The following is a 14,599-nucleotide window of genomic DNA, read 5'->3' on the forward strand; positions in this document are numbered from 1 at the left end:
TATCCGTTGCCCTCATAAATACCGGAGGCATAAGGTCACCCATTTGTTTCATATAAATGATCTTAAACTTTATGCCTCAGTCCTTAAGGGTGATGGTACACGCATGCTATAGATATGAAATTCGAGATAGACAAATGTGCATCATCCTCTCAAAAGAAGACGATGTGGGGTACCATGGAGAGGATGTGCAGCTCGTAGATGGAAGCATCCTGCACCATCTGGATGCCGGACGTATACATACCTCGAGGTAAACAACGCCACTCACAAGAGGTAACAGCAGTAAAGAACTCTCTCCGCGGCAAGTATCAACACAAACCCAGACAAATTTGATCATCGAAACTATCCGGGAAAGCATAGATGCCGCTAAAACATGCTTGCTTTGAAGTGGACTCGGAAGGAAATGTATCAACTCGACGTATAGATCCAAAAAATGAAGCATCTTCATAGCAGTTTTGCATCCCAAATCGTCCGTACCACAGTTGTATTTTTCCCGTCAACAAGGAGGCCGTGGACTTGGAGTATCTACATGACAAAATGGTACTGGGTTGCGCCTGTGGAGACATCAGGAGTGTCTTCATGACAATATGTGTCATCCAAAAAGAAGAGGAAAAACGGATGAAATTTCGAGGGTTTCTCTTCGAACTCCACAAACTTCATCCAGACCAGTCTGGAATGTATATTTTTTTATAATAGAAAAAAACATTTTTTTCATTATTAATATGTCATGGGGACTATTTGTTTCATTGGTAATATGAATCAATTTTCTTCTCCGTTATAAAATAAAATATTTCCTTCTCCATAATTTTAAATATCAGCTGATGATGAACCTATATAGGTTCGAAACATGTACTGATTGATGGTTTTGCCGCTCTAACAACATCTGATGGTGACATTAAATTGTGGAGACGACTTTGAGTTTTTATTTTTCGCAAATCTACCTCGCTTCACTTTCAGATATAATGGACTTCTACCAGAGGTAGTTTTGAAAATATCTGTTTTGTTTTCAGCTGATGGAGTCACATACTGTTTCGGAATATTTTATGACGAATTCTTGGACTATTTCAAAGAAGGAAAATCAGCAACGTCATGGATTTTGTCTATTCTCGTAGGCGTAACGCTATGCTCAGGTGAGAAATCAAATTTGTTATAGTATAGAAGGCGCGTATGATAATTAAACGTTTCTATACGAGGTTGGTTCACTAATTTTGATTTTTGTTGCAGGTCCTCTGTCTAGTTATTTCGTTAACAGATATGGCTGTCGAATCGTCACCATAGCGGGTTCTATACTGTCGGCGATATGTCTCGTCGTGTCATTTTGGGCACCGAACGTGCTTACGTTGTATCTCACTATAGGCGTCGGCACCGGCATAGGTTTCGGGTTGATATATCTGCCAGCCATTGTGAGTGTGACGACTTACTTTGAGAAAAAGCGATCTTTGGCCACGGGCATAGCTGTGTGTGGATCGGGCTTCGGTACGTTCATTTTCGCTCCTATCATCAACAAGCTCTTGGCCGAATACGGTTGGAGAGGGTCCATCTTAATAATCGGCGCCATAGTTTTGGAATGTATACTATTTGGTTCGCTGTTTAGACCGTTAGAAGCGAAACGTAGCGAAGAAGACGATAAAGAGTTGAGAGCCACCGAAGCTAACATCGATATTCACGTGTCAGATCACGATTTACGCCAGTTCGGGACGAGTTTGAAAACTAACGGTGAGTTATTTGTCATTCATTAATTTCCAGAATTATACGTAAGATTTATTCTCCCACCAGTTACTGGATTAAAATCCTCATAGTCTAACTACTTGCATTCTCTTGGAAGAACGATTATGGAGAATAGAACAGTGGAAATTGAAAAAAAATGGTATCTGAAAAGTCTAAAATTGATTTTGAAGTTTTTAGTATTTAAGTGCTATCCAAGAAAATTTGTTCAAAACGTCTGATCTTCTAAAATATTGTTTTTTCATTAAGTTTGAATAGAAATATTTTTTTAACTTCAAATTCACATTTTTCTCAAAGTTTTGATAGATGTACCTTTTATTTTGTATACTTTCATATAACATTTCGTTTCGATATATGATTAGGTAACGGGTGATTTAGTATAGGATTTGATTTTCGAAACAACACAAAAAATTTGAAAAAATTGAAATATTCATTAGAATCGATAGAACGATTAATATAATTTAATGTTTGAAGATGATTTCATGAAAATGTTGTCCGCGGCTCCGCTTTAGATGGCTAGTGCGCAAGGTCCAATTTTGGCACACTTTCTCTAACATATCGACCGGTATTTCACGTATAAATGCCTCAATATTGGCTTCCAGAGCGCCAGTCATTGCCTAACATGACCCTACAAGAAATAATCCAAAGGTGTTAAATCACACAATCTAGTCGGCCAATTGACGGGCCCCAAACGTGAGATAAACTGTTCACAGAAGGCGGCTCTTAATTGGGCCATTGTTTCGCGTGCCATGTGGCATGTGGCACCATCTTCTTGAAACCACATGTCCGGCATGTCCAATTCTTCCATTTTGGGGAACAAAAAGTCGTCAATCATCACACGGTAGCGCTCGCCATTCACAGTAACGTTCCGGCCATTTTCGTCTTTGAAGAAGTACGACCTGATGATGCCACCGACCCATAATCCACACCAAACTGACTTTTTCGAACCGAATCGGAATTTTGCTTGTTAACGTATCCATTCAACCAGAAATGAGCCTCGTCGATGAACACAATTTTTCGATAAAAATGTGGATCTTCCTCCAACTTTCTAGCGCCCAGATATTGTGGGAGGTCGTGTGGCTTCAATTCTTGCACCAGCTGTATCTTATAAGGTTTTACACCCAAATCCTTTCGCAAAATTTTCCACGTAGTTGAGTAACAGATGCCCAATTGCTGCGAACGGTGGCGAATCGACATTTCACGGTCATCATGAACACTGGCGGATACAGCCGCAAAATTTTCTTCGGTCCTCACTGTACGTATGCAAGTTGGTGGTTTAATGTCCAATAATGTAAACTGGGTTTGAAATTCAGTCACAAGCTTTGGAATACCTTCCTCAGTATATAGGCCGACGAAACTGTCCATAAATTGTAAGAAGTGCACGATGCACCTTCTTCACCGAGCATGAATTTTGATAATAAAATTCAATAATTTGCAAGCGTTTTTCATCCGTAAGTCGATTCATGGTTATAGACCAAACTGAACAAGTTTGACAATGACACAACACACAAATCACGCGTGATTTGTCAAAAACAGTGTTGCCAAAAAGATACCAGCAAAAAAATCACTCATTATGTCCTTGTATTTATTTTTTAATGATTTTATAAGTTCGCAATGTCAACAATGAAGCAAATAATATTTATTTAATAATTTATTCATTTGCGAACTTGCCATTTTTTCAAGACAATTGAACAATAATATGGAATATCAAATATACACAAATATCGATTGATTATTAATAATAATAATCATAGAGGGTCAATAAGTTCAACCTGATTTTTAAAAGAATTTGTGGACGAATCAAATCAAAAGTAAAAGGATATCGAATTAAGTACTTATAGTTGAATCTCTGATATACGAGCTCAAGTGTACATGACCTCAAAAATTTGTTTCATACTTTCTCAATCCTAGGTTTATCTGACTGATATAGAGGAACACATATCACGCAATTACACTCCAAGACTGAGTATTCATAGAAAATTTGTGTTTGGATCGTTGAGCAAATCTCAATAGTTTGAGTTATTTGGATACAATGTGATCAGTATGAATTTTAAAAGTTACTCGCAAGTCCCGAACGGTATTGGTCAAAATCGTTTTTTTGATTTTGTATATGAATCTTCAATAGGGTTAGCAGTCCTTGAGAATGTTATTCGATAACATTCATTTATATTTAAATGGAGTAGTTTATATCACACCAACGAGATAAGTTACTTGAGTCTAGCTGTAACATTTCTGCATCAGAACAGAATATTAAACATTTAGTCCAATCATTGGAGGTGAAATACGGCGATACTGTATAATTTTGCCAAACAGCACCGACTTGCATGGAATTTTGATTTCGATTCTACTTACCATCTACTTCAAACTTGACCCAGTACCGGGGATAATTTTTTCCCTCCTTTTCGGGGGGTAAAACATGTTTCATTGAAAATGAGTCCAGGAATGGATAGATTGATTAATTCTGAGCAACTTAGCCACGTAGCAAGAGTAGCAAATGCTACGCGCCCCGCGACCCAACGGGCCACTTGGTCCAACACCTGTCTGACCGTAAAGAAATATCAATTTAGATATAGGAGTGTAAAAATATTTTGCTAGGCTATGCTTCACTCCCACCTGAAAATCTAAAACTAGATTTCGTCTCGTTAAATTTTATCCGACATTAATCATTTACATTTATATGGTATAAAAATATATTTATTAGATGAAAAATTGGTTAATTAACAGATATGACACGTTTTAAGTCTATCAATCAACACGTTCATGTAAAAATAAGTAATTTTGCTAACTTTTAACGGTAATGTCTTAATGTTTATAGTGTTGGGAACACTACAACTCCCGATAAATATTTTTTTTTATTTTTCGTAATACTCTTGAGCAGATCCCTTTTGAAAATTGCGTTTCATTACTTTTCGGTTTAATTATAATCGATTACTATATAAAATAATATTTTTTTAAGCGCAAATATTTCAAGGGCGTGTTCGGGCCATGAAACTGAACAACTTTTTACAATGAACTTATGTTGAAAAATTAAAACGAATTTTTGGTTTTCCATACAAAATTGCTATGATCAGCTGATTGATTTCCTATGGGAAGACCAAAATTTTGCGACTTATGTTTCTTGGCGAAGGTTGTTCAGTTTCATGGCTCGAAAACATCCTTAAAACATTTGCACCCAAAAAACTATGATCTTGTATAATATCTAATTTATTTCGAGAAAAAGGCGAATTGTTTATTTTCTTAACTCAGTCATGATCTGTGGTTGTTTGATTTATTATAAAATATACATTAATTTTATGAGTTAATGAAGAAATATTATAGGACCTTTTTTTTAATCGATTATCATATCGATCATGTTTCGAGATTATTGAGAGCTAGTGACGGTAATATGCCTATTAATGTTGTGCAAGGTGTTGCTTAAAGAAGTCGATATTGAATGTGTCATCTCTGAATTTGCCCAAATTGAATCCAGAAAAGTTTCATTGTAGCAGTTTTGTTAAATTTAATACCCTTAACTTGAGAACCTATAGCAAACCAAGGGCTTCTTGACAGAATTGCTACAGACCCCGCGCTGGCTTAATCCGGCACTGGTTCTATATAGAGTTTTTTTCTGAATGTAAATTCTTTCCGACGTATTCGCGAGTGAAAGTGAAGTGCGTCTAACAGTGACTGAAACAAATTGTACAATTGAATTAAAATGATTATTATTTTCTCAGGTACTATCAACGGAAACATGCACAGGCCGCACAGCGTCGCCCATTTTAACATTCCCAAAACCACAAAATTCGAGGCCAACGGCAACATACCGGCGTCAACGAAAGTCAAGACAAACGACGTCACCCGACTAGCTCTAAGCCAGCCTATGTTGACGCAGTCAGAGGGTCAGTACCGGCAGCACCTGCACTTTGGCAGTCAGAGTCTTAGGAGACACGGACCAATCGACAGACCGGACGCCTTTTACCAGGGTAGCTTGATGAACATACCGTCTTATAGGTCGAAGTAGGTGAATCATTTTTATGTTAAAATCTGTTTTCCATAAACCAGCTTTCACCTCTCTACGAACGACAACTCTCAAAAGTCGAAACTTGTGCGAGCTAAGGACTAACGAGGTCTTACCTTTTAACGTGTGATTCCTAACACGGGTTAGACGATAGAATGTGAAAATCGATCGTCCGGTCTTGCGGTTCAAACCACCGGTTCACACAACGGTCGTTTGATTGTGTCTAGCAAACCACCCACGCTACCCCACCAGGTTACCGTCCTACCGTCCTTCAATCGCAGATTTTTTCCATACCTAATTGTATGGGATTCTGATGTTGTTATGCGCTATTTTTGGACAGAATTATGATATTTTTGAGCAAAAAATTTTAAGATTTGTTTGTCTAGTTTTATACAATGAAAACATTTTGTATATCAATTCGTTGAAATTTTTTATTTGGTCTCCTTATATGAATTTCCGAATATGTTGGGATTTAGTTCTTTAAAGAAAAAAAACAGCAGTCTCAATATATAAGTAGTTTCATTTAGACGATGCTACTCGTTGGCACCATTCTCATTGAAACGCCAGCACTGTTTCATTGAAACTAGGTAAGGTTAGGTTAGGTCCGAAGTGACTGGGTCTATTTGACCCTCTACCGCAACCCGCAAGGGTTTATTGTGGCTCTTACCTATTCACACTCGACCAAATAAACCCAGCTTCTTAACGAAGCCGATTAGTTTGTATGGTGAGTGGTCTTTCAGGTCAGATGGTAAGAGTACGGCTCTGCCGGACTCTAAAAACCTGATTCAGTCCCCAGCGGGGCAGGCACAAAGTATATGCTCTGCTGTTTCATCGTTAATGAGGTAGTCGGATAGCCAAGGTGCAAGATTCCCACCTTGATACCCACGACAACCTTCCCATATGAGGGTTTTTGCACGTCAGCTACACCTGAAGATTCCTTAGATTCAACCGTGCAGAGTTTTTTCGCCTCTGGTTTTGGTGAATCATCACTTGAGTGCAAACGTTTGCTAACCTGCTCATGGGGAGGGGGAAGTTTATTCCTCCACCTGAGGCAGATTCTGCGTACGCCGCTCAATAATTTGGTGCAAGTCGGTTTCATAAGGTACCCCGCTCATGAGGAGACGACTCAGTCGTTTCCTGGCTGCACCACCAAACCTTTTTTTTGTAGGTTCAGTTATTGGGTCAGGAGTTGGAGCATTGGGAAACTCTCGCTCCTGATCTAAATTTACAGGGAGGTCAGTTGGAGTCATAAGCTCAACATCCATTTCCTCTATAGACTCAGCGTCAGAAAGAATTTTTATGTTTACTCTGTCCATAAAAGTCCCACGAGTAGCTAGGGAAAGAAAGTCAATCACGGCAGAGCCCCGCATTACTGCGGTATCTCGAAGTTTCCGTAGACACAGCTGATAGGCTCAGTGTCATTCATCCTCTCGGCACGGATACCCACCTTAGGATTAAGCCATCGTTGGGATGCTATTCAGTTCTGTAATAAAAGAACCACAAGTTATTCTGTCATTCCCGTTTCCAGCAGAGCTACGTGGAAGCAGGCATCCGATGGCCGGTTTGCTCAACCCCCACATCCCAAGCCAATGCACTCGCCAAAAACAGCATGCATAGTGGTTTAGGCAGTGAAAGATGAACAAAGACAGCCAACCCACCTCTCATTCAAAGTATGTAAACGTTTATTTTTACCACTCTAGTGCTGTTAGACAGAAATGACTCTAATAGATAGGCCGCCCATTTTTCTTGTCAGTAACCACGGCACAGGTGTTTTCTTCTATAAGGTGCAGTGAACAACCGCTAGCGGTTTTAGACACGTCTGAACGCGTCGCACCAGTCGCTGGTCACTAGCTCATTATGCGCTGCACTTGGCTTGGCTTGGCAAATTCAGATACTTTTACTGTCTATAGCCACAAGCGCCATCTAGTGACATCGTCTAAATCAGGCCACCTGCTGCCGCCAGAAGCTGACATCATCTATATCTAAATAATACTCAAGTTAACACGTAGTGACATGAGCGGCAAAAAGATGCAATGAAATAAAGGTGTTCGCTGGATAGTGAGTTCAAGCCCTGCTGTCCATTTGGTGGCTCTGGTGAGCAGCACTAGAGGGTCAGTAAATGAAGAGGTCAGTCAGTCATCGCTCCGTCACACGATATTATTGAGATTACACTGAGGAATCCACCCTGCATCGGAGGAACGTTAGAATATCCCTGCCAAGTAGGTATCACCTGTGGAAATGGAGTCCTCCTAAATGACGCCTTATCCCAAGGAATATGATTCAGTGTCACTAACGAACCTTCGAGATACCGGGCGCCTTCTTGTCGTGGAAAGCCATGTCACGGTAATGCGGTAATGCCGTGATTCAGTGTCACTAACGAACCTTTGAGATACCGGGCGCCCTCTTGTCGTGGAAAGCCATGTCACGGTAATGCGGTAATGCCGTGATGTACTATTTTTTCTAGCTACTCGTGGAACACATTATGGTAAATGAGGTAACCAAAACCTCGAACCTGAGTACAGAGAGGATAACCGTCTACTAAACGACTCAAACACTCCTCCCTGTTACAAAGGATTAGGAGAAAGGAATTCTCAGTTCTCCAGCTTTTGAGTAGTGACATCGAATCAAGAGAGGAAACTTCTCATTTCTCCAACTCTTGAACAAACCTACGAGAATAGGCGGAGAAGTCAGGAGCAGGTTCAGCAAATAACTTGAGTCTATAAGGAGATGGACGTCAACTAAATGACCTCAACTATCCTCCATGTAACGAATTATCACGAGAAAAAGCTTCTAGTTCTCCAGCTTTTGTGCTGAGTTTATAGAGAAGATGGAGGTTGACCAAACCATCCCAACAAACTCTTGACATCGGATCAAGAGCGAGAGCTTCCCAGTTCTCCACCTCTTGACTAAACCTACGAGGTTTCCTCTAGATTGAGGAAAATGTACCATGATCTGAAACCTTGTAGATGATTATTTCTAGGAAATTCAGGCTCTGGTATCGGAGCACGTACTGTGTGTCTGTCTTGTTGCGAATAGGATCAGGTTTTCAGCTTTTGGTAGTATCCCACTATTGTCAGCTGATATGCAAAATCACTAAACAAATAAACGAATTGTCTAAAATTATTTTTGTTTTCACTAAACAGAATATTATTTTCATTCTATGGTGTTTATCGCGGAAATGATAATTTTCTACTAATTTTGGTAAGTGGTATACTCGTATAAAGCCAACCGGTCGTCTTACTGAAGGTATACAGTAAGGTCTTTACAGATTTTCTATTCACATTCTTTTTAAATATTCATATAGTTTTTTCACATTAATTGTTATTTGAAGTCCATTCTGTCAAAAAAACTTTCATTTCTTCTGTTGATTTCCAGATCGAACCTGAAGAAAGGCGAGGAGGGTCCCTTGATGCAACGTCGTCACTCGACGTACAGCCACAAGCGTCAGCGGGACCTCTCCGAAGCAGAGTCTGTAGAGCCTTCCAAGTTGTGCGGTATAATTCCGTGCTCCAAGGAGGTCAGCGAGATGCTCGACTTTTCTCTCTTCGGAGACGTCATCTTTATCCTCTTTTCCACTAGCAACCTGCTGACCAGCATCGGCTTCAACATCCCCTACGTGTACCTGATGCCGAAAGCTACCTCTCTCGGCATGCTCAAGGAAAAGGGCAGCATGCTGATCGCAGTCATCGGCGGTGCAAATACCGTCGGCAGAATCGTTCTCGGCTACGTTTCGGACAAGCCGTGGATCAACAGGCTGTACATCTACATTTGGAGTTTGACCATTTGCGGTGCAGGTGAGTGTTTATAATGTCTATTGAGGTTATCTGTTTTTTTTTTCTGTTGTGACAAGTTGAAAGGTAACAACATGACGTCACTCCTAATTGAAAATGGCGGACTCCTAAAGTTGGAGGACTATGTTTTTCATGTACCTACCCATATGATATGGAAATGAAATGAAAGAATTCAAAGAGAAAAATCAAAATGAGTGAAAACAAGATATCCACCATGCCGATTTTAAAATGTTACAAATTGGCCAAAAGATAGGGATAGTTGGGTGGTATTCGAAAAAATGTTATAGGTATCGACCATTCAAAAATGTCGCATTAAATGAAATAAACACTGAGATCATGTCCAGCGATAACTGAAAATTGAATCAATAGTTCAAAAATATTTTCAAAACCAACCTTTTATAAAATGATCTAAAAAGAACAAAATAATCTCTTAATTAAATATAACCCATCGATTCATTTCATAGCACAATGTTAGTGAAATAAAAGCTTTTCTCGAAATATACCTATTCATTCAAATAAGAATACAATATATAGGGCGTTCCAACGAAAACTTGATTGACCCCCCCTATAAGTCAGAAACGGACATATAATCGAAAATTTTAAAGAACACATCAATGTTTATTTCTAGGGGGAGTAATTCTGATATGAAAATCATATCCGAAACTTCACTCCCCTGCGGTCAGCAACTACCCCCCTATTTTTTTCAATGACATGAGGGGGTCGAATGATTCATCATTTGAAAGATATTTTGTCCCTCTTTTAGTTCTGTAATTATTTTCGAAATTGGTTCATTCGTTATTGAGAAATTAAATGCTGAACGTTTCATTTAAGAAAAAACAGAAAATTCGCTGTCACTCATTTTATTGAGGAAATCAACAAAAGCAATGTCGATGGCAACACAATCAACGAATAAAGTGTTCAAAATGACCTCCATCTAATTCCATACAATAATACAGTCTACTTTCGAAAGCGTTCCTTTCATTATTGAAGATGTCCGGAGTCAGAAAGAAAGAAAGGTCTGCTAGATTTGTAGAATTTATTTAATGAGTAGTAAACGTTCTGAAATAAACGAGACTATTAGTTTTTTCTGCACTGATAATTTTTGTTGAATCTAGTTATCGCAGAACAAAAAGTAGATAGTTGGCCACTGCGTTACTTCTTCACGAATTATTATTCAGTCATTCTGGTTCACTGTGTTCCAACATGGTTTATTCCACTGAAGAAAGAATAGAAATTATTGCAACCTTTTATCGAAATAATGAATGTGCTAAAGCTGCTGCAAGAATTTATAATACAAATCATCCAGACCATAACGTGAGCCATCAATACGTTAAACAGTTAATGGATAAGTTTGGAACTTCAGGTTCTGTTCACAACAGAAAACATAAAGTATCCCGTCCTGTCAGAAATGACGGAGTTGAAGTTGCAGTTTCAGGACATGTACAAATGGATAATCGACAATCTATCAGACAAGTAGCTAGAGCGTCTGGTGTATCAGCTACTAGTGTTTTTCGGATTTTGAAAGCCTACAAATTCCATCTTTTCAAAATGAGACTAGTTCAGGAATTGAACGAAGATGATCCTGATCGTCGACTTCAGTTTTGTGAGGTATTCAGCGAGGAATTGATCTATAACCCAAATCTATTATATAATAGGTACATGTCTTTCAGACGAAAGTTCTTTCATGTTGAATGGTGAAGTGAATAGACATAATTGTCGTTACTCATTTGTTGATGGAAACACATTCACAAACTCCACAAAAATTGAATGTCTGGGCCAGCATTCTTGGTAATCATATTGTTGGACCATTCTTCATTCAAGGTAATCTCAATGGAGACACATACTTAAATCTATTACAAGACTGTGTAGATCCTATGATTACACACATTTTAGAAAATGATGACAATTTAGTAGAAAATGAAATAACATTCCAGCAGGATGGTGCACCCCCACATTTTGATGTTCGGGTGAGACAGTTTTTAGACGACCGTTTTCCAATGCGTTGGATCTGCAGAGGAGTCCAGTGGAGTGGTCAGCTAGATCACCTGATCTCACACCGATGGACTTCTTTCTGTGGGGACACCTGAAATCGAAAGTGTACCGTACTGAGCCTACAAATCTAGAAGACCTGCGACAGAATTGTTCGGGAATGCCGATTGCTGACTCCGGACATCTTGAATAATGTACGGAGTAGACTGTATTATTGTATGGAACTAGCTGGAGGTCATTTTGAACAATTCATCCGTTGATTTTGTTTCCACTGATATTATTTGTTGTTGATTTCCTCAATAAAATGAACAACAGCAAATTTTCTGATTTTTCTTAAATAAAACGTTCAACATTCAATTTCTCAATAACGAATGAACCAATTTCGAAAAAAATTACATAAGTAATAGATGATGATGTATCACTCGACCCCTTATGACATTGAAAAAGGTAGGGGGGTAGTAGCTGACCGCAGGGGGTGAAGGTTTCGGGTATGATTTTCATAACAGAACTAGTCCCCCAAGAAATGAAAATTGACGTATCCTTTAAAAGTTTCGATTACATGTCCGTTTCTGACTTGAAGGGGGGTCAAGTTTTCGTTGGAACGCCCTGTATAACTTGATTTTGATATCAGTTGTTCTGAGACAAAAAATATATATTTACAAAAAATGAGTAAATCTCACGACAAGCGTTAATATATCAATTGTGTAATATAATACGAGTAAATTGGTGGGTTTTATTAAATTTAAAGTGTATTTTTTGAACGTATTATTAAAAGCTTATTTTTGAAAATTGTATGTTTCTAATAATTTGTTATGATACATTTTATATAAATACATTTTGTGAAATATGGTACAAATCTTTTATATATCGAAATGCGTTTCCTGCTTTGAGGCATAATTTTGATGCGCCACTGCTTTCTCTCACAGTAAAAATTATTTTCAAATCATCACTGGTTTCATGATTTTTCTTTTTCGAATATAAAATAGAATTCGATTCAATTATTCTTACTTTATTATCAAATTCGATTTTATTAAGGAAGTGAACAGAAGAAATGAAAAAATGTATGTCAGAAAAGATGAGGATTTCCAAAAAATAGAAAAAGCATTGGCGTATCTCTTTTCTATTCAAAATTATTTAGTTTGAATCGGCCTCGGACGCCACTGGCAAGAATAAAAATTGTCTTTATATACCTAAAGGCCGCCATACACTGCAATGTTGCCCGACAATTTTAACCGTGACCAGTAAAATTGTGCGTGCAAAATTGCAGTGTGTGGCGTAGTACTGACAATCTTACTCGGCAATTTGAATTACGGTCGCCACCATAATTTTACACGTACGTGCCAACAAGTTCGTTCAAGTCGACGTGTGTGTGGGCATAGTAATCTTAACCGTCATTCATCGACAGCGAAAACTCGTTAAAAAAGGGTATGTTTCTTGCAAAAATAATTCAAACATGGATACAAGAACTTGGATCAAAGATTTAGTAATAGAGTTTATTGAGTTATATAGAAGTCACCCTTGTTTGTGGAATGTAAACTGCAAACAAAATAATGAAAAACAAAGCGTACCAGGAATTAGTGACGAAAGTACAGCAGGTAGACCCTGATGCGACGAAGGAGACTGTCGAAAAGAAAATAGATTCCATGAGAGGATCAGTAAGAAAAGAAAGGAAGAAAGTAATAGATATCAAAAAATCCGGCGTAGAAAATGACGCAGTATATGAACCACATTTGTGGTATTTTACATATTTTCAGTTTTTAGAGGATCAAGAAGTTCCGCGTCAGAGCCAATCCAATATTGAAAGTCATCAGGAACTACCAGAACAGGAACATTTACAACAGGTGATAATAAAAATATATGGGATATTTTCTATGTTTATGTAAGGAATTGTAAATTTTTTGGAAAGACACCAAATATTTATTTGTTAATTGTAATAATAGCAACAAATTGAACAGTTATTTGGGTTTTCACAGTGTGAACATGTTGGAGATAAAAAGGAAATATATGTTAATATTTATGTTATAAAATTACACTCAGGAGAAGTTAACTGTGTTAACTTCTCCTGATTTTCAACCCGAACTCGGTGAAATTGTTGCACATTTGAAATGGTTAAACTGAAAATAAGGTGATTTCAAAGAAGTATAATAACAAAATTGTTTTTATAGACAAAGAGCGAAGGTAAACAATGTGGTAACGTTGAAACTAAGATTGTTTGAAGGTGCTTGACAATGTTTCTGTATAAGAAGAAATATTTAGGACTTCCATTGTCTAAAACGGAAAGGCATAATTCTATGCTAGAACAGATAAAATTAAATTACTGTGAAATTATGAAGTGCTGAAAATGAAAACTGCTGAAATAATTAAACGATATGTTGAAAATAAAATAACTAAAGTACGTCTTTTTGTAACTTCAATTCAGTTAACAAATTAACATGTGAAAATTGCTGTCTTTTTAGCAGCCAATCTTTTGACCACCTGAGACGTTTTTTTCTATTTTGCCTTTTTACCATTAATGCCGCTGCCACTGCCAGTTTATGTGCTCGTTTCATCGTGTCGCTGTCCAAACTACCTGCGAACTGGCTTTGTGACCTGACAATGTATGAACGCTTCGTCCCTACAATTTTGCATGCACAATTTTACTCGCCACGGTTAAAATTGTCGGGCAACATTGCAGAGTATGGCGGCCTTAAAAGATGCGTACTACATTTCACAAAAATATCTAGGATCATACAAAACAAACGTATTCAAAAAACACTTTGTTAGATTTTCACTAATCACGTGTTTCGACATAAAATGGTTTCTTTACTTTACTTTAAAGTAAAGGCAGGCTTCGGGCGTGTCTTTACATTATTTCACTAATCACAAACTAACTTAGCAACTAACGCTTTATTTATTTCCTTTATTTGAATTCCTTGTTTAGACGCTCGACTCACTTTTTGAACTGCCCTCTTAGGTCGGGAAAAAGTGCTTATATCGATAACGATCCTTTCTAGAAATCTGTAGTCGGTTCGGTCCTAGAATTTTACCGGCGATTCCCGAATGCATTCTTTCGCGGTGATGTCATGTGTTTGTACGCTGAGTAGCTGGCGTATCGGTCAGG

At 38.1% G+C, this 14,599-nt stretch overlaps 1 protein-coding gene across 2 annotated transcripts in view; it reads left to right on the plus strand.

The window, feature by feature from the left end:
- The window catches only part of Mct1 (Monocarboxylate transporter 1), a 215,271-nt gene that overhangs the window by 186,638 nt on the left and 14,034 nt on the right, over positions 1-14,599 (plus strand). For both annotated transcript variants that reach the window (XM_074184198.1, XM_074184197.1), the window contains 4 exons: positions 1,008-1,127; positions 1,222-1,713; positions 5,436-5,718; positions 9,095-9,513. In XM_074184198.1, the coding sequence (XP_074040299.1) occupies positions 1,008-1,127; positions 1,222-1,713; positions 5,436-5,718; positions 9,095-9,513 (1,314 nt within the window). The remainder of the gene's footprint in view (positions 1-1,007; positions 1,128-1,221; positions 1,714-5,435; positions 5,719-9,094; positions 9,514-14,599) is intronic.

The sequence above is a fragment of the Leptinotarsa decemlineata genome, unplaced genomic scaffold (assembly GCF_025532065.1).
Source record: "Leptinotarsa decemlineata unplaced genomic scaffold, Ldec_3_MD MMD2_tig00026354_RagTag_RagTag, whole genome shotgun sequence".
Classification (NCBI taxonomy): Eukaryota; Metazoa; Arthropoda; class Insecta; order Coleoptera; family Chrysomelidae; genus Leptinotarsa; species Leptinotarsa decemlineata.